The sequence below is a fragment of the Chrysochloris asiatica genome, unplaced genomic scaffold, assembly GCF_000296735.1.
Source record: "Chrysochloris asiatica unplaced genomic scaffold, ChrAsi1.0 scaffold00337, whole genome shotgun sequence".
Lineage (NCBI taxonomy): Eukaryota > Metazoa > Chordata > Mammalia > Afrosoricida > Chrysochloridae > Chrysochloris > Chrysochloris asiatica.
In genome coordinates this window covers 1,216,743-1,242,003 of record NW_006408855.1, presented here as the reverse complement: position 1 = coordinate 1,242,003, position 25,261 = coordinate 1,216,743, and the positions used below count along the sequence as shown (strand labels likewise).

Here is a 25,261-nt window from a genome sequence, read left to right as displayed (position 1 = left end):
TAGGGAAATCCAGTGAGCACCAGATCTAGAACATGACAGTGGACTGGCAAAATAGGTTGTGTGTGAGGGCTGCCAGACAGAGTTAGATTGGACACCAGATGTAAGAGTATGTACCACCCCAGCAGTGAGCAGCTGGCATTATTCCTGGTTCTCAGCTCAGCAGGAAGACTAGTCCAGAACAGAAGCCTGGGCCTGGGGGAGGAGTGGTCACTCCAGAGACAACAGGAAACAAGTCAGATACCATGAACTCTAAGGTGAGGAAGCACCATGGTTTGCAGGGGCTGAAGTGAAAAAAGGTAGAACTGAAGGGCCACACAGGTTTACAGGATTGTCAGTCAACTCAGGTGAGCAGCACCACTCTGTTCTGTCTTCAAGCTAGCGGCTCTGACTCACTGGTGACTCTGCCCACTGTGTCCACTCAGCATTTTCAGCCCCTGTTGCAGCAGGGGATGGCTTCCCAGTCAAGCTGAAGTCTGATTTGCTAGAGAGACCATGTCACGGTGCCCTAAGAATATCAAATAATATTTAAAAGGGGGGGGTGTGTGTGATAGGAAAATAATTACCAGTGGGAAGAGGCAAACTATGGCAGGGAACTCCTTCACTGCTTAAGTGGTGAGAAATAAGACAGAGGGAGGCCTGGAGCAGTGAGTTTGTCAGGACAGCAGAAGGGATTGGAAAGTCGCTACCTCTGCTGATTTTGTTAATAGTATAAGCCAGCCTCGCAAATAAGAGCCAGACCCTGGGAGGTGTGTATTTGAGGGGTTTTATAACCAGGCCAAGTCCTGCCAATAACTTTGCCTTTAAATGTGCTAGAACGGGAAGGGAGCTTACACATCAGCAGTGCCACTGGTTCTGTTTTGGAAGGCCCTTCCCAAAATACACATACTAATCCTTTGTGTTTTCACATTTTTATTCACTAAGGAGTCCTGGTGTGGTGCTGTAGGATAAGTACTGAACTGCTAACCATAAGGTTGGAGGTTCAAACACACCAGCCACTCCTTGGAAACCCTACCCAGGGTTGTTAAGAGAGTCCAAACTGACTTCTACAGCACAAAAGAAGAAGCCCTAGTAGGGTAGCAGGTTACAAGTTATTTATAGGCTACTAACCACAAGGTCAAAAGGAGCTCTGGTAGTGTAGTGGTTACGAATCGGGCTGTGAACCTTAAGGTCAGCGGTTCGAAACTACCAGCCGCTCCGCGGGAGAAAGATGAGGCTTTCTACTCCCGTAAAGATTTACACCCTCGGAAACCCTGTACAGGGTCGCTAAGGGTCGGACCCGACTCAAAAGGCACATAACAACAACAACAACCACAAGGTCAGCAGTTTGAATCTACCAAACGCTCTGCGGGAGAAAGATGAAACTTTCTGCTCCAGTGAAGATTTATAGTCTTGGAAACCTATACAGGGTCTATATGAGTCGGGACTGACTTGAGGGTACACCACCACCGAAGACATCAAGAACAATCAGCTGAGACAACTGGGAGAAGCCATGAAGTGAATGTTACTCTAGCCACAAACGAGAGACCTATTTTTGTTGTTGTTGTTTTGGTTAGCTCAGCTATCTCATCTTATATAAATGTACATTTTATCTTCAGGGGAAAAAATTGTTTTTAAGCACAAGAGTTCACTTTCCACTTTCCAGTACCCAAATGAGTCTGGAGTCCTGGTGAGGGGCTGTGGGTTAATGTGTCAGACTGCAAAGCCGTTTGAACTACAGCAAGGTGGGCAGTTCCAACTCACCAGCTGCTCCTTGGAAACCCTATACAGGGTGGCTATGGATCACAATCAACTTGGCACCAAACAACAACATAACAATCTGGAGAATCTCTGTCAGAAACTCTGAATTCAAATCAACTATTTTACACACAAGGAGATTGAGGCCCAGAGAGCCTAAGTAGCTTGCTGAAGGACACACAGCAAGCAGGCTGCCACCACCAGGACCAGAGTGAAGTGGGTGGAAGGAAGGCAGTGAAGACGACCTCCCGGGACAGGCAGGAGCAGGGCGGGAGGAAATCACAGTAGTGGAATGTGATGACAAAGACTGGGCCATGGATACCAACACACTTGACTCCTCAAACTCAGTATTTAACCCACTGTGTGACCTTTGCAGAATGATTGAAGCTCTCTGATCCCATTTTCTCATCAGTAAAATGGGGACAATAGTACTGCATGCAAATGTTGCAATAAAGTAAAATAGCAGAACAAAAAAGCACTTTGTAAATAGTGTCTTCCTTAGCCCCTGGTTTAAGTGTGCTTTTGTGCATTTTGGGAAGAGAGTGTCTATGTAGACACAGGAAGATAGACAAGCTTGAGAAACTGAGAAACAGGGTCAAATGACCTACCTTCAATGCTGCTCTGACAATGCTGGGGGAAAACAAATGTGAAGGGCCTTGTACTAAATGCAATACTGTTATTTCTAGGTAACGTTTCTCAAAATTCAGTGTGCTTCAGAATCCAGGCCCCATTTAGATTCACCTCTAAATCTCTGCAGGGTGGGACTTGGGAATCCATGCTTTAAAAAATTCTTATTATTGAGATATGACTCCAGACAGTGATTTTTTTAATTGCCAAGGTTGTACATCCATCATCATTATCTAATTCCAAAACACTCATTATTACAAAAGAAGCCCAATCTCCATTTGCAGTCACTCCCCCATTCCACAATCCCTTTCCCCTGGCAACCACTAATCTACTTCCTGTCACTAAGGAGCCGCCTATTCTGGACAGTTCATAGAAATGGAATCACATAATAGGTGGCTTGTTGTGTATGGCTTCTTGCAGTTCGAGTGATGATTTTAAGATACATCCATGTTGTATCGTGTATCAGGTCTTCATTCCTTTGGAATCTGTGCTTTTTAACAAACTCCCCACGTAGTTCTGATCAGTGGGCTTTATGGAGGAAAGAGTAACAAACTCACACCAGGTGAAGCTACAAGCTAGTAGGAAGACACAGAGCCTCTTTCCTTCTTTTGGATGCTCCCGGTCTCAGCTGCCCCTGGGTAACGTGAGGCAATGCTGGCTGCTGGCTGTCTCAGGACTGCAAAGGGCCAAAGTCTGGACAGGGTCTCCTAGGCACTCAGTCATGGGGATATGTGAGTCTGTAAGTGGCCTGGCTGCTCAGGTAATTGGGCAGATTGACTGCAAGAGAGACTCACACAAGGAGATTTAGTCTAAATGTTACTTTAATGTACATTATGCTCATGGGGGAAAAAAAAACAACACCTCACATTTCCAAGGAAACAGGGGGAACCAAAAGTCTTAACCAGCAGGGATTCTCATTCCAGAATCTGCTGTGAGCCCCAGCCTGGGGAAAGGCTAGCATGGGGCCTCAGATCAGTAATAGTACAGCAGTTTGAAGTCAGGGTGGCAGGTTAGTGTTCCTGTATAGAGAGCCAACCTCTGCCCAAACAGCATGATGGGCACACCCTTAGGACTCCCAGAGAGCTGGGAACACCGATCACTGCTATGGTCAATGGTTCCACAGCAAAGCTGTGAGGATGGAGGCTGACCAGGTCGTCTCTAGAGTGCTGAAGAAAAGGCACAAATTTAACAGGGACATTTGTCTGCTCAAGACAAGAACATTTCTTTCTGCTGCTGTAGCTCTAGATCATAAAAACCATCTTGGTGGCACTGGTAAGGAATGCGGATCTACGGGAGGTTTGCCAAGTCCCACTTCAAAGCCTCAGAATGGAGCAGATGGGAAGTATGTGGCACCAGCAAGGCTACTGAGGCCAGAAACCACAAAAGTCTTGGGAGATTACCCACTGGGGCCTCTGGACCAGAAAATGGAATTGGCGAGTTAAAGCTGATCACTTGTCAGACTGAACCCATCTGTCTTGTGTGTTTCCTTCTTAGTCAAGGGCTCTTGAGGGGCCACATGCCCAAGTTTTTTGTGATATCCCCTCACTCCACAAGGGGAAGGCAAAAAATTCTGGTCCGTCTCCTATATTAACTAACAGCTCAAACCCCCTGGGCAGTTCAGGGTTTCTTGCTTTCTAATCATCCTATGGAATAAGCAATCAGTTCTCTTGGGTTTTTGGTTCAATTCCTTCTCATTCAGAAGGAATGGCTGCTAGTGAAATCCGGGCAGGTTAGCACCAATGATGTGCTGCTATGGAACCCAGGAATGGGCCTTCAGGATGAGTAGAGTCTCTTTTTGAAAAAAATGTAGAACGCTTCCCAAGTTTGCATATCATCCTTGCATAGGGGCCACGCTAATCTCTGTATCATTTCCATTTTAGTCTGTGCTGCCAAAGCGAGCGTCAGTAGTCTCTTTTGCACTCAAGAAACATATTTATGATTGGAGGAGGGAACTCAGGCTCCATCTCTGCTGTCCTAGAAGGTCCTAGGATTGGAAGAAGTGAGTGGAGAGGTCAGGACTGCAGCCAGGTGGCACGGGCCTCCCACAGTTGAGAGCGTTTCCGTTTCCAGAGCTAGCCAGTCTCGATGCCCTCAGGGAGCTCCACCACCACTGGGGCACAGTCCTCAGGCTCCGCATCAAAGTCCCATCGGAACTTCTTGGTCAGGTGAGCCTGGAACTTTTTCGCTTTCTGCCTCAGGGTGGCATCCATGGCAACGCTGCAGGCTGAGGAAAAGAAAACCTACAGAGAACAGAGAGGATAAGTCACTCCTGAGAACACAGAGGGGGCCGAGAAGGCTGTGGAAATTTCCTCATGGTGTTCAGCTCTCTGGGGCGGGTAGATCAGCTGCTGCTGGCGAGGGCCCAGGACACCTGCTGTACTCCCCCTAAACCAAGAAAAAAGGTCCAAACCCAGCTGGGAAGCTGAAGCAGGACTAGAATGGAAAATCACCATCCTGGGCACATGTGGGTTTGAACCCACGTGTCTCATTTGAGGGGACCCAGGAACACCCCCTTCCCAGAGCCTCCCGGGCAGTGTCTGGGCTGGCAAAGGCAGGAACTGACCTAGGGTGGCACTCTCAGGACTGAATAGTGAGTAAACACTCAGCTAGACCCTGGACTAGAAAGCTTTTCAATGTAATACCACCTAGAGGAAGGCCAGTGGAGGCCACCATCCTAGTTCTGCTCCCTGCTAATACACCAGGGCACCCAGGAAATAACTCAGAGGAAGTGTCTGCACCAACTGATATTAAGAAAGACTTGAGGCCTGAAAGTCCCTGGAGCCCCTAAGGTCCCAGGTCCCAAGCCAGTAAGGCTGAAGTGCTGCTTCCATCTCTGAAATGGGCCACAGGCTGCCAGTTTGAGGCTTCTCTTCCGCTTAAAAGTTGTCTTCTATGTTCTGTTTAATTCAATTTCCTCTAATACAAACATAGGTAGAAGGGCAAGAGTAGTATTTTCCTATACATCTGAAACCCTCATTCTAGCTTGCCCTGGGTCCCAATCCCTTCCCAAAAATAACAACAAACCCACTACTCCTGCTTACACTATTCTACCATTTCCAAAGAAGTTTCTCAGAGTATCCCACTGGATCCGCACAGAGCCCAGGGGATACAGTAGAACGTCTATGTGAAGGAAATGGAGATGGAGAGAAATGACAGGACTGGATCAAAATAACGCAGAAAGGAAGCATGGTTTCCCGGAATTCCCATCTGCTACCCAGGACCACTCCACTGACACAGCTGCTTTTTGATGCCCATCATCCTCACACCACAGTCCCCCAAGAGACGATTTTGCATCAAAGACACCTGACCTGACAAAGGCAACAACAGGATTACTCTGCAACTGACTGCAAGGACAACACCCCCACCCCCTTCTTAATGTCGACAGCAGCAGGGGTGGTCTTTGTTCAGAGCCATTTTGTTGGGGTGGTATCTGGGGTAAAAGTGACAGAGGGGGAGGGACGGAATTTGGCTTCAGTAACTTGGGAATCAATCAAATACAAGAGCAGGAAGCACAGTCACAACAAAATGTCAGATCGGTAAGTAACGAGAGGGGCTGTGTGACCTCAGTGGTGAAAGGGCAGCTAGTGGAGCCTGCCTGGGAGTGCTCAAGTGGGAACTCTGGGAAGCAGAAAAGCCCTGGTTTCAAACAGCGTTAGTTCTGGAGGCCCTGCACAGAAGCCTTGGTGGGCTGACTTAGCATGAGGCTCTTCTTGTTTCCCTCCTTACAGAGTGTACTAAACTCCTCTCTGTGGCTCTTCCTCTCCAGTCATGTTGAGCAGCAGTCCAAACATGCTCTCTTGCCTCCCCAGTGCCTCTGCACGTGTGCTTTTTCCTCTGGTAGGACACCCCTCCTTCACCTAGGTAACTAACTGGGCAGAGCAGGTGCTCCTCTGGGCTCCCTCAGTGAGTGCCTGGGTTACCACAATCATAGCCTCAAACTCAGGAACAGTCCATTCACACTGATTGTTCCCAAACGACGAGGTCAACTCCACAGCAGGCAGGGGTTCTTCTTCATACCTGATTCCACACTCCTGGCACAGGCTACCAACAAGAAAGACGACCAGATTCTATGAAAATTCATGCTTGGGTCACTTTTGCACAGTGCCTGGCACCAAGTAGTTGCTCAGTAACTATGTGATGGTGCTGGGCACATCACAAGGCCTTGAAATGCCACTAGCTTAGAAGCCACCTGTTTGTGATATGCCTCTTATAAAAAGTCCAAGTTGAAATGAACGACTCCAACTTCTGTGTTCCCTGGCACTGTGCCTGGGCCCCTGGCATGGCATTTACTGCACAGGGATCGGCCAGTAGGAAAAGTGTCTTGATTACAAATGTATCCCACGCAGCACAGCCAGGGCCCACAAGATGCTCGCTGAGCAGAGAGGAAAGAAACAGGACTGACCTGTATTTGGAGATGACCAGAAGTGGGAGACTGGAACAAGCTGAGCTTACACTCATCACCCCTGCTTCCCACCAGTGTCAGATTACCCAGTAAACGAGGAAAGCACAGGCTTACTTGTGCTTACTTACTAATCTGTCATGAACAATTTCTTATTTTTTCACACATGAAAGGTTCTGCTTCTAGGTATGGCTGGCATCTGTCTCTCAGCCCACTCAGCACCTTCCGACAGAATCAAAACCTTTTCAGATTTACAGTTCCCGGAGGGGAACTACAACCACTAAAGAAAGAAGAGCCAGGAGTGGAGTGCATCCTATGCACCAGGGGTCCCAGCATGCGAAGCTCCTACATCCAATGAGACATGAATACCAAGGTCTTCAAAGACTGCTGGGCCTGGAGAAGCTAAAAGGGGATAATGACCCCCCGCAGCCGGCACTCTGAAGTCAGACTGCTAGCCTCCTAAACGGTGAGAGAAGAAATCTCTGTTTGTTAAAACAAAATAAAAATCTACAGTTCCTGAGAGGCAGAGTAAGTACCCAGAAAGCAAGCTATGCATGGGTCTACTTATGCTTACTTACTAATCTGTTGTGCTTATTAATTAATCTGAGTACACAAGTTAGTAAGCAAGCACAACAGATTAGTAAGTATGCACAAGTAAGCTCGTGTTTACCTTACTTATTGGGTAACCTGCCCCTGCTCCCCAGCCATCTCCCAAACATTGCCTGGGAGCAAAATTAACTACAGGCTGGAATCCTGGTATGGTGCTGCAGGATAAGCACTGGACTGCTAAATACATGCTTGGTGGTTCAAACCCACCAGCTGCTCCTTGGAAACCCTATACAGGGTCACTATGAGTTGGAACGGATTCGATGGTACTTAACAACAACAGATACAACAGAAGCCTCTAAGAAACAAGGCTTCTCATTTGAAAAGTGCTTTATCCTTTTTTGACCACTAGAGCATTTAATGTTTACAAGAAACCTGGGAGGTGAAAAGACAGGACATTATTGATCCCATTATATAGCTAAAAATGCTGGGTGTGCCGCATCAGATGGTCACAAATGCTGAGTGAGATTCAGTACAAATAAGGAAGTATTAATTCAGCCCTTTTTTCCTTACCAAAAGAACCTTCTTTTTGTCTTGATACATACTTAATACATCCTAATTACATATTTCCCAGCATTACCATGTGTGATGCCAAGGGGCTTAAAGGCCAGGTGATTTGGGAACTGTCCTCCAAGGCAGGCCTCAGGGATTCAGGGTTGACCTTTTTGAAAAATCAACTTTGTTGAGGTCTAATTTAATTTATAAATAAATTTTCTCATTTCAAGTGTTCAATTCATTTTGACAAACATCCATACTCATGCCTACCACTCATCTGTCATTTTGTACCAGGGTGGCTTGTATGTTGCTTTTAATTTTCTTCAGTTTCAGCCTGAACTTGCATATGAGCAATTATGCCACCAGTATTTTAAATACCAGCAGGGACATTCATGGTGGACAGGTTTCAGCAGAGCTTCTAACTAAACGGAGGTAGGAGGAAGTAGCAGGAGATCACTTGGGTTAGTCACTGAAAACCTTATGAACAGGAGCAGACTATTGGCCGATACAGTGCTGGAAGACAAGCTCTCAGGTTGGAAGGCACTCAGTACAACTAGGAAAGAGTTGCCTTTTCAAAGTAGAGTTGACCTGAATGACATAGTGGGGCAAAGCTTTCGGAAACTTCACTTGTTGACCGGACACAACTCAAAATGAGAAGAAATAGGTGTAAATATCCACGAGAATTAGAATGCGGAATGTACTAAGTATGGATCTAGAAAAATTGGAAGTCATAAAAAATTAAATGGAACACAAAGAGACCAATAGCCTACGCATCAGTCCACTACACTGGTACTGGCCATTTTCAACCACATGGTTTACTATGCCAGGAACAACAAACTGAAGAGGAATGTTGTTGTTGTTGTTAAGTGCCATCAAGTCAGTTCTGGCCCATAGTGACACTGTTTTAGGGTTTCCAAGGAGCAGCTGGTAAGCTTGAACCACTGATCTTGCAGTTCAAATGGCTTTGCAGTCTGGCACATTAACCCACAGCGCCACGCCAGGACTCCTTAAGAGGAATAGTGGTGGTGGTGGTTATGTGCCGTGGAGTCGGTTCCAACTCATAGTGGCCCTGTATAGGATTTCCGAGGCTGTAAATCTTTACGGGTGCAGAACGCCTCATCTTTCTCCTGCAGAACAGCTAGCTGGTAGTTTCGAACTGCTGACCCTTGAGGTTCACAGCCCAATTTGTAACCACTACGTTACCAGAGCTCCTTCCTGAAGAGGAATTGTGTTGCATTAATCATCAACAAGAATATGTTAGCGGAAGACACAAGGAGGAATGCCAGAATTAAAGTGAATAGTGGAAAATACTGTTAACTGATGGTACATGGAAGGATTCAATCATAGTAATGACACAAAGTGTACAATTTGTTGACTGTGGAACTGATGATTCGTTCTGTAAATCTTTAATCATTTCACAATAAAAAGTTAAAAACAAAAAAGAACATGTTAAGCTCTAAAAGTACAACGCTGTCTGTGATAGGATAATATCCATGTGTCTACAAGGAAGACCAAGGAGTGTTAGTAATGTAGTGGCTATGAGTAGGGCTGCTAATCTCAAAGTTAGCAGTTTAAAACCATCAGCCTTCCGTGGGAGAAGGAGGAGGCTTTCTGCTCCCATAAAGATTTGCAGCCTCAGAAACCATATACTGGTCAGAAGCAACTCCATAGCACGTAACCGCCACCACGCACAAGGAAGACCAGTTATGACTATTATTCAAAGTTATGCACCAGCCACTAATGCCAATGATGATGAAATTGAAGAATTACTACTAACTTCAGTCTGATATTGATCAAACATGCAAACAAGATGCATCGATAATTACTAGTGATTGGAAAGTGAAAGTTGGAAAGATGAAGAATCTGTAGTTGGGAAATAAGGCCTTGGTGACAGAAACCCTGCTAGAGGTAGCATGATAGAATTTTTTAAGATCAACAACTTATTCATTGCAAATACCTTTTTTCAACAACATAAATAGTGACTATACATGTGAATCTAACCAGATAGAATGCATAGGAACCAAATTGACGACATCTGTGGGAAGAGATGGTGGAATAGCTCCATATCATCAGCAAAAACAGGGCAAGGGCTGACTGTGTAACAGAACTTTAATTACTCATATGCAAGTTCAGGCTGAAGCTGAAGAAAATTTAAACAAGTCCACGAGCGCCAAACTATGACCTCAAGTATATCCCACCTGAATTCAAAGACTATTTCAAGAACAGATTTGACACATTAGACACTAATGACCAAAGACCAAAGATTTGTGGTATGACATCAAGAACATCATCCATGAAGAAAGCAAAAGGTCATTAAAAGACAAGAGAGAAAGAAAAAAACAATAATGGATGTCAGAAGAGACTCTGAAACTTGCTCTTGAATGTAGAGAAGCTACAGAAACTGGAACAAATAATGAAGTAAAAGAGCTGAACAAAAAATTTCAAAGGGCAGCTTGAGAAGACAAAGTATTGAAATGTGCAAAAACCTGGAGTCAGGAAAGCAAAAGAAAAGAACATGCTCAGCATTTTTTAAGCTGAAAGAAGAATTTTTTCTTCAAAAAATTCAAGCGTCAGGTTGAAATATTGAAGGATTCTAAGGCAAAATATTAATGATACAGGAAGCATAAAAATAAAAAAAAAAAAGGGGGAACTGGTCAATGTTCAACCATTTCAAGAGGTAACATATGATCAAGAACTGATGGCACTGAAGGAAGAGGTTTCAACACCTGATGAGTTCACTTATCTATACCAAGAAATTTGGAAAACAGCTACCTGGCCAACTAATTGGAAGAGCTCAATATATGTGTGCCCAATCCAAAGAAAAGTGACCCAGTGGAATGCAGAAATCATCTAACAATATCATTAATATCATATGCAAGTAAAATTGTGCTGAAGATAATTCAAAAGTGGTTGTAGCAATACATAGGCAAGCCAGATTCAGAAGAGCACATGAAACATCAGATGGATCTTGGCTGAAAGCAGTGGGCACTAGAAAGATGTTTTACTTGTGCTTTACTGACTGACTATGCAATGGTGTTAGACTGTGTGGATTATAACAAGCTATGGATAACAATGTGAAGAATGGAAATTCCAGAACACTTAAATTGTGCTCCTAAGGAAACCTAAGTCGTTTGAACTGCAAGGTCAGTGGTACAAGCTCACTAGCTGCTCCGTGGAAACCCTATACAGGGTTGCTATGGGTCGGAATTGACTCAACTGCACTTAACAACAACAACAAGAAAACATGAAATAGACCAGGAGGCAGTTATATGAATAAGATAAGGGAATACTGAGCACACACTGAGGAAAAATGTGTGCCAGGATTGTATTCTTTCACCATAATTATTCCATCTGTATGCTGAGCAAATAATCCAAGAAGCTGGATTGTATGAACAATGTAGCATCAGAATTGCAGTAAGACTCATTACTAACCTATGATAGCAGATGACACAATCTTGCTTACTGGAAGTGAAGAGGACTTGAAATACTTACTGATGAAGATCAAAGATTACAGCCTTCTTTACTTTGGACTGTAAAGGAAAAAATCCTCACAACTAAACCAATAAATAATATCATGATAAATGGAGAAAAGATTGGAGTTGTCAAAGACTTCATTTCACTTGGATCCACAATCAACAGTCATGGAAGCAGAAGTAAAGAAATAAAAGGATGTATCGCATTTGACAAATCTCCTGCAAAAGACCTCTTTAAAGTGTTAAAGAGCAAAGAAATCAAAAAGATGTCAGTTTGAGAACTAAGATGAGTTGACCCAATCCATGCTCTTTTCAATTACCTCATATACATATGAAAACTGGACAATGAATATGAAAGACTAGAGAAGAATCGACGCATTTTAATTATGGTGTTGGCGTAGAATATGAAAAGTATCATGAACTTTCAATAGCAAACAAATCTGTCTTGGAAGAAGCACAGTCAGAATGATCCTTAGTGGTGAAGAAGTCTCTTATACTTTGGACATGTTGTCAGGAAAAATCAGTCCCTGGAGAAGGACATCATGCTTGATAAAGTGGAGGGTTAGAGAAAGACAGAAAGACCCTCAACAAGATGGACTGACACAGTGGCAGCAACAGAGGGCTCATAACAATTGTGTGAATGAAGCAGGACCAGGCAGTGTTTCATTTTGTTGTACAGAGGCTTGCTATGAGTTGTAATTAACTTGATGGCACCTAACAACAACACACCTGTGCAACCACCACCATAATCAAGATATACGAAAATATGCACATACATATCTGTTGGTAGGCTTTTTAGATATACAGTTCTATGAATTTTCAGGCCTGTACACCATAATAAGGATACTGACTAGTTCCATAACACCCCCCAAAATTCCCTTGTGCTGTCCCTTAAGAGTCCCCTTATCATAGGCTACCCCTGACATACACTGACCATTTTTTCTCCCTATACCTTTACAAATTTGATACTTTTAAAAAAATCTCCCACAATTCAGAAAAGAAGTTGTTTACAAAGTACCTAATTTTCATGCAAATATTTACTTTTTCTTGCTTTTATTAATGTTATACCTTCTTCAGAAAACTTGATAATGACCTGGTTATTTTATTTACTAAAGTGAAATCAAGTTAACTCTTCGTAGCACTGAGAAAAGAATAATTTTATCAGCAGATTAATCCTAGAAATTTAAAAAATATTTTTGAAATAGGATAACATTCTACAAACAACTCTTGCATAAAACATAAAGTACACCCATTGGATGTCTTTTTTCAAAAACAAAACAAAGAAATTCTTAATATCATAACCATTAAGTTTATATGTTATAAAATAGCCATAAATGTAAAAGCTTTATTTAAAAAAACAAAAACAAATTAAATAGAGTTCAGCTACATCATCTTGAAAAATTAAAAACATCAATGTAGGTAGCTGAGTTAATCTTTTACCCCTCCTTTTTTGGGGAAAGCTAGATCAACATGATAAAATTTTCTAGTTTTTCAATCCCCAAGTGGTTATCAACTTAGAATGAAACTAAGCAGAGGTAGAACATTTTATTTCCACTTCCCGAAGAAGAAATGGTGTTAAAAAACAAGACTAACACTTCACGGTGCTAACCAGGAAGGTGAAAAGCACTGAGAATCCTCTCTTTGGAGGCTGCTTTAAAGAACTTGGGATTTTTCACCCAGGGCTCTAATCACAGGCTTAATTCAAAGCTCAGCTTTGCTACCCATTAGCTCTGTGAACTTGGGGAAAATGATGAGCCATTCTGCTCCTCTTTCTCCTTTGTAAAATGGGATTCGATACCTACCATCTAGCATTGTTGTGAGGACCACATGAGATCATGCACAGTAAGTGTGCAAAAGTGACAGGTGACGGCAGGAGACACAGGACTTGTTGCTGTTGATAAGTGCCTTCCAGTCAGTTCTGACTCACAGTGACCCTGAATAGGGTTTCCAAGGAGCTGTTGGTGAATTTGAACCGCTGACCTTATCCTACGGCGCCACACCAGCATTAAGTAGATGGAATTGATCTGAGCTGGTGTTATAATGTAAACCCTATAGAAGCCATTGTCAGAGTCAATGCTTCCCCTCCAGAGTAAAGATGGTCACTGGAATTTAGAATATTGGCAAGCAATGAAGCTAGATTATATAAGGTCTACTATGACAAAAGTACAAGGAGCTTCAAACAATTCGTGGAAAAATTACTGTCTTTTAATTCATTTTTTCCATGAACTTTTTAAGGCCCAAAAGTATTAAAAAAAAAAAAAAAAAACCACCTGACTATATGCATTCAGCAATAAGAGTCCTTATTTTGTATATAACTCACTATTAAACTTTCTAACACACTATTAAACTCAGATTATCCTTTCAGTGGTTTTAAACAAATTATGGTGATTTCAAGTTGCTTAAAAAGAAAAAAACCACAAAACTGTATATATTTTTGTAAAACAAATAATTTTTATTCAAACAAGATCCAAGAGATTTGTAAAAACCAGTGGCATCTATTCAAAAGGGGTTCTCATGAGAAAATCTAAAAACATTAATGGCAGAGGCCATTACGTGGCTGATTTTCCCCAGCCTAACGCGCACTCCTTAAGTGCTTACACATGTAAACATCAGTCCCTCTCCATGGGTGAGTAGCCATTTAAGCTCCTAAGTAAGAAAGCAAGCCAATTCCATTTACTTGGCTACCTGGGGGAGAGCAGGCGGCTGGCTGAGGAAGGCTTTTATGGGCTGATTCATTCACTCACAAACACTCTGAGTGAGTACCTCGTGTGTGGGATTGGATTCTCACTGCCAAGATGGGATCAATGCGACTTTCCGTTATTTAAAAAAAATGTTTTGTAACATCCTCTTTCACATTATGCCTATTAAAATCTCAGTCCTCTCTCATGCTCACGATCAAGTGCCCCCCTTCACATAAAGTCACCTTGAACCTTCTACCCCTCAAATCTCAACCCCAGGCAGAATGAACCACTCCCTCCTTGGTGCTCCTAATGGTGTCTCTTGATCAGCTTCACTCTATGTATCTACCAGAGGAGGCCCATCTGTTAACCCTGACACACGAATTACATGCTCCAGCTCTCTAGAAGCCCACAATAACAAACTGATAAACATGCCAGGTCTTGTACTAGATGTTGAAAATAACCAGGTGAACAAAAACTAGGTCTTGTATAAAGGAGTGCGTGGCTCAGTGAGGGAGTCAGACAGGCATTATTTCAATTTTGGCAAGCACAATCCATGTAATGTAACAGTGGTTAAGTACAAGGTAGGCTATCAGGATGGAGAGGAGAGAGACATTACGGACAGCTTCACATACAGTGATGCCTTGAGGGCATCTCACAGAATGAGCAAGTATAGATCAGGCAGAGAGAAAATCAGGTTCCATTGAGAAGGCATGAAACAGCATGGCGTGTCTGGGAACCTGCAAGGACTCTCGCTGGAGTCAGTGGAAGAAAACGGAAACAGAAAGGAACTGCTGGAGAACCAGGCAGGAGCCAGATCAGAATGGGCTTATGACCTATGTCTGGAATGTTAATTTCCTAGACAATGAGGACCCACAGAGAAGCCCCCAAGAAAGAGGATCAGAGTTGCATTTAGAGCAGCACATAGGGTGCCAGTGTGGAAGATGGAAAATCAGCCCGGTAAGCTTGGGGGCTGGGAGACACACTGGGATACAGTCTACATGAGACCAAAATGGTAGGACTGCCTGCTAGAACACTACTTATCACCTGGAATGATTTGGTAAATTCATTTGTCTACCTTCCCACCCAAATAGGAGCTCCAAACCAGGGACTCTGTCTTGCACACAACTATATTCCCAGTGCTTAAACAGAGCCTTGAATGCAACAGGTGCTCAGCTGTCAATGATGAAATCCCTCGAAGACCCTGGCTGACTGAAAAATGTATTCCTCAACACTTTCTTTAGTGTGTTGTATATAAAGGAGGCTCAAAAACAAGTGCTTATGTTTTTTTTTAATGCATTTTTACTGGATTTTCCCAAATAACAACATCAAATTACCTTGGTGAAAAGTTCAAAGACAGAATTTTTCCAACCATCAGCTTTGCACACCCCACCTGGGCATCTAGGAATCCAGCTGGGGCATTTCTGCTTCACAAATCATTGCTGGCAACAAAGCCTCAGCAATTAGAGCTCAGCTGTCGGATGTGCTGACAATGGACAGGACAGCCAGCCAGCGAAACAGCACGGCCCCCGTTTTCGTGTGCCAGCATGGGCTACATCAGGAGGGCAGCACATCATTCCCGGGGGGCTACAGCTTCCTCACATGGTTCTACAATCCACACCCCAGTAACTCTGGGGGAGATTTTCCTTCAGAGAATGAAGAATGGGATTTAATGTCTCTGTGATACTAAAACCAAGAAAAGGACAGTTTTCTAACTCTTCTGCAGTGGGATAAACCAGGCTTAAGCCATCGGCTTGACTGCCTCATCCCTCTGGTCCCAACCAGTTCTCCAACTGTAAGTCAGGGGTTCCTAACAGTAAGCTGGTTTCAGAGGAGTGTCCGGTACCTCTCAGAAGACAGGTCTCTGAGGGTGTCTCCACTGACGTCAATCAAGAATCCTCTTGAGGGAGACCCACATGACATTCAAGGCATAAGCACACTCAACCAAGCTTCAGACCTGGGTACAAATCCTGACTTTGCCAGTTACCAGCTGTGTGACCGTTAGTAAATGAGTTAAACTTCCTGAGTACCAATTTTCTCATTAGTAAAACAGAAATAGTCCTCCCTGCCTTCCAGAAGGATAAAATGATAAACAAATGAGGAAATAGTATTTTTCCACAAACTTCCTGAAGCCCTCTTGTAGTTCCCAATACCTTACAGGCACTTTAGGCATGTTCATTCCCTCCCTTAGCCTGGGAGGGACTGGGAAGCTAGTGAAGAGCTACCTTGTCTGGAGCAGACCTCCTGGGATGGGAGATCTCACACAGAGGGTGAGAAAAGTATGGAAACTGACAGCCTGCAACTTCTGCCTCTTCTACACTTGAGAAAGTTACAAAATGTGAGCGGCAGAAGCTGTCCCAAGTACATAAAGGAGGCAAATCAGTTTGCGAAGGGAGGAAACAGCACAAGATGAAGATTGTAAATTGTTTGAAGCTTCTTCCCTAATTACCACTCATAATGAAAATTTAATTGCCAAGTTAAAAGCAAATTTCACTTTTTCTGTCAGAGAATCTCTGCAGAAACTGGCACATTTTGTTTGAACAGGAAATCAAAGTTACTTTAATGCTTAAATGAGATCTAAGGAGCTGCAGATGTTTCACTGGGAAAAACAAGCTTCAAAACTCTCTCCTACTGGGTTGCAGCAACTTGTGGCTGACTACAGGATGAAAAACGAACCAAACATATAACTAACTGTCTTGATATAAAAAACTAACTCAAGGGAGTGGAGGTGATTCAAATTTCCAAGCACCTCAGTGCTAGGCACTCGGGGGGTGGGGGAGACAACGACAACACAGGTCTCTAGCATCAAGGGGTTTACAGTCCCACAGGGAGGAAAATAGGGAACATACCAAGATTAGGATGTTAGGAGACCTCTGGGTCTTGTTAGAATAAGCAAAGTAACAACAAAGGTGCTTTCCAAGCTGGTCCTGACACTATATATCCTGCAAAGAAAGGTGGTGAGAAGAAAAGGGCTCTTCTCATCAACAAAGCGGTGACCAGAGGATCATCAACATTCACAAGTGCTTTCACTGAGTGGGCTTCAAGAAATGTGCCCCTTAGGCACTCAAGGAGATCTGGAAATGCTCCATGAAGGAGATGGGAATACCAGGTTCAATAAAGTTGACTGAGCCAAAGAAATAAGAATGTCCCATACCATATCTGTGTACAATTGTCCAGAAAATGTAATGAGGATGAAGAGTCACCACACAAGCTGTATGTACTGGTTACCTATGTACCTGTCACCACTTAAAAAAACCTGCAGTCAATGTAGAGGAAAACTAACAGCTGATTATCGACTAAAGTTATATATAGCTACAAAGAAAGAAATCCAAAAAGGTCCTTCCACACACTCATACTTTCATTCTGACCCACATAGGTGCCAGCCAAAGACTGTACCTGCAAGGTGCTGGTGAGGAAGTTGTGCTGGGAGACAATATCCACGAAGAAGTCGGGGGGGATCTCGCCAAGCTGGTGGTACAGAATGGAGATCAGGTTGATGTAGAGGGTGTGGTGCTTCGCCATAGCTTCTTCTGACCGGCACAGAAGGTTCAGGAGCTGCTTCCAGTGCTCAAATGCCTCATACACATTCCCCAGCAGGAAGCATACGAAAGCAAATTGGAGTTCACCTGAAAGGTGCAGAGGAGAAATGATCCTGGGGGAGAGAAGACCTGCTGATTCTGCCCTGAGGTCACCAGAGCACATGCATCTACTATACGCTGTTTTCAAGGCAATCAATTCCACTGGACCTCAACAACAGGTGACCTTTTATCCTTGTCACTCCTGCGAAGCCTAGCACAGGGTTTTGTACCTAGCAGGTGTTCAATAAATGTATGTGGAACTGCAATAAACTAGCCACAGGAGACTAAATTGTGGCTTTGGAATGCTGTAAAATCAGACTGTAAGAGAAAGCGCATACCTACTATTTGCCTGGCATTTAAAAATTTTTAAAAATCTGCCCATAGATATTACGCCCAGTGGGTCCAAACCTGGGTGTCTATCAGAATAAATGAGAGAGCTGGCTAAAAATAAAACTGCCCAAACCTCATCTCCAGAAACTCTGATTGACAAGAGATGATGGAGTCTTTGTATCTACAGCCCTAAAAATCTCCGGGGTGAATCTCAAGGAGTCTGCTCCAAAGTCAGGTAAGTGTTGCATTACATAATACTCAAGTCAGCTCTATGAAGTGGTCAGGGAAGGTGGCAATTCCTCATTTAATAGATGAAGTTAAGGGACTTGCCCAAGGTCACACATCTAATTCTCTGGTAATGTGAGCATGGGAAAAATAAAACAGAATGCCTATTGGGTAGAAATGTGTTTTGGTATGGGGCTATAGGATAAGCACTGGACTGCTAGCCACAAGGTCAGCAGTTGAAACCCAAACGCTCCTTGGAAACCCTATTCAGAGTCGCTATGAGTCAGAACCAACATTTAACAATTGGGTGGGTACAGTTCTAGAGCCACCTAGAACAGGGAAATTCATGAGTACTTGTTTCAACAGTTAACCTGCCAGCCAGATATTTTTGTTTCGTCACCAGACTCCATGACTTAACCTTTAGGAGCATCCTGTTGAGTAATAGCATGGGCTCTGGAGCCTGACTGCCTGGGTTCAAATCCTAACTACAATACTTAGCAGCTGTGTGACCTTGGGCAAGTTTCTTAACCTATTTATGACTCAATTTCTTTCTTTGAAGACTATTGTTGTTGTAAGTGCCAACAAGCAGGTTCTGGCTCATAATGACCCTATATGGGGTTTCCAAATAACAGCTGGTGGGTTTGAACCACCAACCTTGTGGTTAGTAGTCTAATGATTATTCTACAGCTCCAACCAGGACTGTAGTGAAAATTAAACAAATCAATATAGCACATGGAAATCATCTGGAATAATGCCTGGCACACACATTGTTGTTGTCGTCACTGAGTCGATTCTGACTCATAGAGACCCTGTACTGGGTTTCCAAGGTGTGGTTGGTGTATTTGAACTGCCAACTTTGAGGTGACCGGTCTAGTGCTTATACTACAGTGCCGTACTAATGTTGTCAAGTCAATTCTGACTCACAGTGACTCTGTGAGGGTTTCCAAGGCTGAAAATCTTTGCAGGAGCAGAAAGCCTCATCTTTCTCCTGCAGGGCAGCTGATGGGCTCTGTGGTTCAGAGCCCAGTACTTATCCTATAGAACCACCGCATTTTCTGCCACACTAGAAGCACTCAGTAAATATTAGTTATTATTCCCACATTTATACTGGTTGCCAATCTCAAAGGGAGCCAACGATCCAGAAGCCACTGTTGAGTAAACAACTAGTGCTCTGATTGTCCCAGATTTACTGTTAGCAAAGCTAGTCTCCCAGCTTCAAAGGAGACCATAAACTGAATAAGGGCTCTTGTGGCATATATCCATGTGAGTCATAAAAAAAGATGTGCCCAACACCAAATGCCTCTTTCAATGCATTAAGTTTAATCCCTGTCACCTGTTGTTTTTGTTGTTAAGTACCATCCAGATGGTCTGACCCATGTTGTTATTGTTAAGTACCACTGCATCAGTTCCGACTCATAGCAGCCCTGTACAGGGTTTCCGAGGAATGGCTGGTGACTTTGAACCACCAATCTTGTAGTTTTTTGTATACTAAAAGCATTTTTGCTTTTTCAGTTGGCTTTGCCTGGTTAGTTTGTGAAACTAAACATGAGCTTATCCTCTGAATTTAGGGCATTTCTTTAAATTCTTGCCTTACTGGCTTAGTCTAAAATTAAATGACAAGATCAGAAATACTTCCAAAGTGCTGTCATGCAGATTCAAAGCTATCCCTGTAACAGACCTTTTCACAAGAAATACTTTGAAGAATTGAAATGTTTAAGAGGTAAAAAAAAAAACTGGATTTTTATTGCTTTTTATGTCTGAATTTCAAGAATTACTTATTAAATGAAAATGATGTATAATGCATTAGCTGTGCCCACTGAAAGGTCCCTTTTTATCGGCTGGGCCAATGATCTAGAAGATTCTAATTAAAATCTTTCACAGACCTTCTAGGAGGGAAATGTGCAAATTCCCCGAGCAACATGTATTAAAAAAATACACATAAAATGTGGAGCCTGTTTGCTGTCACTAGTAACCTAAGAAACAGACAGCGATACAAGATGCCATTTTCTGTCACTTCACTTGGAAGAGGCTTATGTTCAATCACCAGGCCCAATGCTGTTAAAGACGCTGGCCACAGGCTCCCACCTGCTGGAGAGGATGTAACACGCACACTCTGCACCAGTAGTTCCAACCCTCAGTGTATGTCCAAGTACACAACAGGATGTTTCATAGAGATTTATAATAGGAAAATACAGAAACATCTAATAGGACTTAAGTGTCCCCATTCACAAGGACTCATTCAATATAGTGTGAAATGCTAAGTGACCACTAAAAAAAGGAACTACCAATTCAGTGGCATGGAACAATGTTTCTATCAAAGAGGATTGGAAAACATATGCTTTAATGTTATTTCTGTACAAAAGTACAAGGGGGCTTCAAAATGTTTATGGAAGAATTGAATGAAAAGATAATGTAATTTAAAATAATAATAATAATAAAAGGGGGTTTCTTGATTCAAGAAATAATCTATGATGGTTTTGGAGAAGGAGGAAATGATGCATAGAGGCTGGACATGCATTGACATGGGTGATGGGGCAGGCAATATACAACTGGAGGTAGTTAGCAGAGGAAAGCTGGGGTGGTGGGAGACACAGGGAGAAATGCGATGGTTAAAGTGGTGGTGGTGGTGGTTATGCGCTGTGGAGTCGGTTCCGACTTACAGCGACCCAGTATAGGGTTTCTGAGGCTGTAGATCTTTATGGGAGCAGAGAGTCTCATCTTTCTCCTGCGGAATGGCTGGTAGTTTCGAACTGGTGACCTTGAGGTTAGCAGCTCAACTTGTAACCACGATGCTACCAGAGCTTCTTGTGGTTAAAGTGAATAGAGGTAAATGCTGTTAACTGTTGGTGTATGGAAGGGACTGCAACCATGAATGAATCAAAGTTTATGATTTGTTGAATATAAAACTGATAATCTGCTCTATTAACTTTCACTCAATTCACAAAAAGTTAAAAAAAAAAAATGATTAGAGTTTATGGAACCACTCAGAAAAGGCGGATGAGAACTACAATGTAGAACTTAAAGAATGTAATCAATGCCACTGAATTGTGCAAATGACTAAATAATGGCTATTTTTCTGTATACATTTTCAATAACAATAAATTTTAATTAAAAAAAAAAATGTAATTTTAAAGGGAACACACGGTCTTGTATACACTTGGTGGCAACACTCCTGGTCAACCTGTGAGTGGAAGGAGGGAATGCAACAAAGAAGACATGGGCTGAGCTTGGCCATGTTCCAAGCACGCCCAATGACCCTGACATGAGAGAAGAGGATAATGGGCTGGCTGCTTTGAAGTTCAGGGAGACATGTGAACTTCTGAGCCCAAGGACACTGACCTAGTAACTGGGGGTTAGAGTTAAGAGTGAAGCAGCCAGCTAGTCTCAGGGGGGAGGCATGTGAGATAGTACTGCAGACAGTGCTCATTTGACCTAGCTTAGATGGCTTACCGACCAGAATTCAACCAGATGAAGGTAAAAAGGTATGATACAGGGAGCAAGTGTAAATTGCTACAACCTGATCAATTGGACTTTTGCTTGCAGAAGAAGTTGCCCAAAATTCCAACCGATAGTGAAGGATTCTTCATAGCAAGGATCAGGCACGTCTCCTCAGTACACTGGGTTAATAGGGACGGGCAACTTCGTCTTTAGCTATCAAAACTGGAGGGCTATCAAGGCACAAAGAGGCTGACTTACAAGTTTTTATGAGGGTGCTTAGTGTCAAAACGAGGCTTTCCTCTTGTCCAGATGGGTCTGGTGATGAGGGGGATAAGATTTTATGACTCAACTGAGTAACCATTATCAGGTCTAATGGTGATTGTTACAACTGTAAATGTAGAAGAGGTATGACTAAAAGTGGGGAGCAGTTAATCTGTCATTTCAGGAATCAGAGAACCTAGGACCATCATGAGGAAGGAACACGAGAAGACGAGAGGAGTGAGGGATCCTAACCAGAAAAGCAGCAGTAACAGAGAAGGTAGCAGAGGCAATGGCACAGACAGACAGAGCAGCAGGGTCACGGACAGAGAAAGGCAGTATGCCTAAGGGCAGGAGGATGGCTTGCAAAATGTGTCCCTTGGCCATTTAAGCAAATATATATTTTCAATACAGTATGTGTACATCCAAAAAAAAAAAGGTAAAAAAAGAGGTAAATACTGTTGGCTACGGGTGCATGGAGGGGACTGTAACCATTACAACGATTTGATGAATATGTAAAAATGGTGATCTGCCCTGTAAACCTTCACTCATTCAATACACAATAAAAACTTATTTTAAAAAATGTTATTTTTCCACTAACTTTTTGAAGTTGTGTGATCTATGCACACAAACACATAATAAAAGAAACCTTCACTCATTCTCAATAAAAAGTTTAAAAAAAAAGGCTACAAGAAATGCATTGTTCTTTTTTGTTATGTGCTATCGAGTTGGTTCAAATTCATAGCGACCCTCTATAGGGTTTGAGGGTATAGTCTTTGCAGGAGCAGAAAGCCTCATCTTTCTCGCATGGAATGGCTGGTGGGTTCGAACCACCAACTTTGTGATTTGTAAACCAGAGCTTATTGTAATGAAATATATAGATATTGAAATAAAATACAAAGACATATCTAGATAAAGATGGAAAGTAAAGATACCAAAATATAATTAATTATTTCTAGGTGGTAGGATTTGGAGTTATTTTTGTTTTTGTTTTCTTCTCTGATGAACATAAATTATTTATAAGAAGAAAAAACAAAAGTATATAACAATTTAAAGAAATCACTATCCTGATCTAAGTCATGAGCGTGACATCTTGAAAGAGTCAGAGTAAATGGCAAGCTACTAAAAGAACAGGTCTTGTCCAGGAACCAGAAAACCTGGGCTCTGATCTGTTTGACCACTTAGTTGGCAAGATCTTTTCCCTCTCTGGACCTCAATCTATAAGATGAGAAGCTGGGTCACATCAGGGGTTTCCAACCACAGGACGGCCTGAGGTTCACACAGAGTGCTTGTTTATTAGATAGATGTTGCTGTTGTTAAGTACTAGAGTTGGTTCCAACTCATAGAGACCCTGTATAGGGTTTCCAAGAAGTGGCTGGTGGGTTTGAACTGCTGACCTTGGGGTTAGCAGTCCAGTGTTTATCCAACAGCACCACACCAGGACTCCATGAGATAGACAGAATGAGAATGATAGCTAGAGCCCCACTTCAAACCACTTGAATCAGTCTCCTGGGATAAGACCTGCACATCTTTAACTAGTGTCCTGGGGTGCTGGCTGTCTAGGAACCACTGGACTAGATAACCCAAGGTTCTATAATCCCAAAGAGCCTTGCTCCTTCTCACCAAGCACATCCTGGGGGCTGCTGGGGAACTGCTTGCTGAGCACTGTCTCCAAGGCATAGCTCAGGTCCATGCTGTGCCTGGTTATCTCGGCTGGTGTGGCGCCATCAGGGAACATCTGCTTGGGCAGCTCTGAGAAGCGGATCTCTGTACCAGCTCTGGGCTTCATCTCAGGCAGCCGAGCCAGGCCCTCCTGGTAGCTTTTGCACTCAGTGCCACACTGGGGTAGATTCTGCTTCACCCGGTCCTTCGTATGCTTCATGGAGAGAACAGGCAGCACATCTGAGAAGGCACAGATGTGCCGGCTCTCGGGCTGCAGCTTTTCCATCATGGCCTCGGTGATGAAGTTGGTGAGTGAAATCCACTTCTTGAGTGTGGCATATGGGTAAGGTCCCAGGAACTGATCCAGTTCCTGGAGGTTGGCCTTCATGGCCTCTACCTCAGCCTCTGGGGCTGGAGACAAATCCACCTCTTCCTGAAGTGCATTCCAACGCAAGACTGTTAGCCCACGCTGCTTCAGGCTAAGGAAAAAGCCCATACGAGGGCCCACATCCTTGGGGTTGGACTTGTCCACAGAACTATAGTGGAAGAAGTGGATGCCAGGCGGGATCATCTTCACACCCCGGAACTTGGGTCCCACCTCCCAGGAGTTGTAATCAATGCCAAACTCTGTCCCCTTGGGCATGTTCAGGATGACCACAGTGGCCCCTTCAAAGAAGAGGCGCTTGGCAAGCTCAGGATCCATCTGCATGGCAGCCATAAGGCCAATGGTGGGCGCCCAAAGGAGAAGTCTTCTTCCTCGTCTGCTAGAACAGCTGAAAAAGAAAGAACTCAGTTAAGGAGAACTTTCATGTGCTGAGCAGTCTCTGTGCCAGACACTGAGATAGACTCCTGACATCACAATCTCCCTTAATCCTCACCACAATCCTATAAGCAAGAATTTGGAGTACTGTTTTAAGATGAGGAAAATGAAACTGAGAGAAAAGGAATTTTGTGTTTGGGCTTAATGAGCAAGAACACTTACTTCCCAGCTAGAAAGGCACAGAGGTTAAGGAAAAATGATATATACTCGTGGTCACAAGGATCCAGTTTAGAGCCTGAGTGACCTACCCTCGAGGCCAGTGTTCTCCCTGCTCACTCCTAAAAGCTACACTTAGAGCTCCCTTTCACAACACAGGCTGTTCTAAATCAGAACTCCATCTATAACCGATTTCTGGAGAATTTCAGGAAAATTGGGAAGGCTGATTAAATCAAGTACATGCCCAGTTTTCCTTTCTCTGGGAAGGCACAGACATTGGCAGAAGGTTACAATTAGGATACTATGGAGAGTGGGTGCTAAGCATCTAAAATCCACAGGAGGTTTGTGGAGTGGAGAGCTTTTCAATAACAATCCCCTCCTTCTCCCTTTTATTCATAAAAAAACCCCTAAAATTCAGGGGAAAACATATCTTCCCAAAGGTCCTACAGTTAACAGCAGTTTTGGATTACTTGCCCAAAATGTACTCAAGTGGCAAGGCTGGCCTAGGGTGATTATTCACAAGAGAGAGTTTAAAATGCTTATTTCACCTACCTTTGAACTACCCATGAGGACTTACTGATAAAACTTCTGTAAATTTCAGCATGTGCCAATTTAAACCAAACAAATCATCTAGTCCCAAACACCTGCCTACTGAACTCAACAAACGTGCACTGAGTGCGGCCCTGTGCCAGGATCTTTGGTGGGCACTAAAGGAAACGTCCAAGTAACACTGTCACTGCCGTTGAGTCACTTTGAATCTAGCTGGATGTAAAATCAAAACC

At 43.3% G+C, this 25,261-nt stretch overlaps 1 protein-coding gene across 1 annotated transcript; it reads right to left on the bottom strand.

Moving 5' to 3' along the window:
- Positions 1-4,277: 4,277 nt before the first annotated feature.
- Positions 4,278-24,271, bottom strand: AAR2 (AAR2 splicing factor homolog (S. cerevisiae)). Its single transcript, XM_006875719.1, has 3 exons — positions 23,465-24,271; positions 17,409-17,638; positions 4,278-4,601 (listed from the first exon to the last, which is right to left on the bottom strand). The coding sequence occupies exons 1-3, from the start codon at positions 24,219-24,221 to the stop codon at positions 4,434-4,436; spliced, it is 1,155 nt and encodes a 384-aa protein (XP_006875781.1). The 5' UTR covers positions 24,222-24,271; the 3' UTR covers positions 4,278-4,433.
- Between the last annotated feature and the right edge of the window lie 990 nt (positions 24,272-25,261).

What these genes read in the sequence shown, in the direction of transcription:
- AAR2 (XM_006875719.1), bottom strand. Translation starts at nt 24,221, where the DNA reads ATGGCTGCCATGCAGATGGATCCTGAGCTTGCCAAGCGCCTCTTCTTT. An exon ending in CAGCCCCCAGGATGTGCTTG is followed by an intron (nt 17,639 to 23,464) that starts GTGAGAAGGAGC and finishes TGCACCTTTCAG; the next exon opens with GTGAACTCCAATTTGCTTTC. An exon ending in TCCTCACCAGCACCTTGCAG is followed by an intron (nt 4,602 to 17,408) that starts GTACAGTCTTTG and finishes TGTTCTCTGTAG; the next exon opens with GTTTTCTTTTCCTCAGCCTG.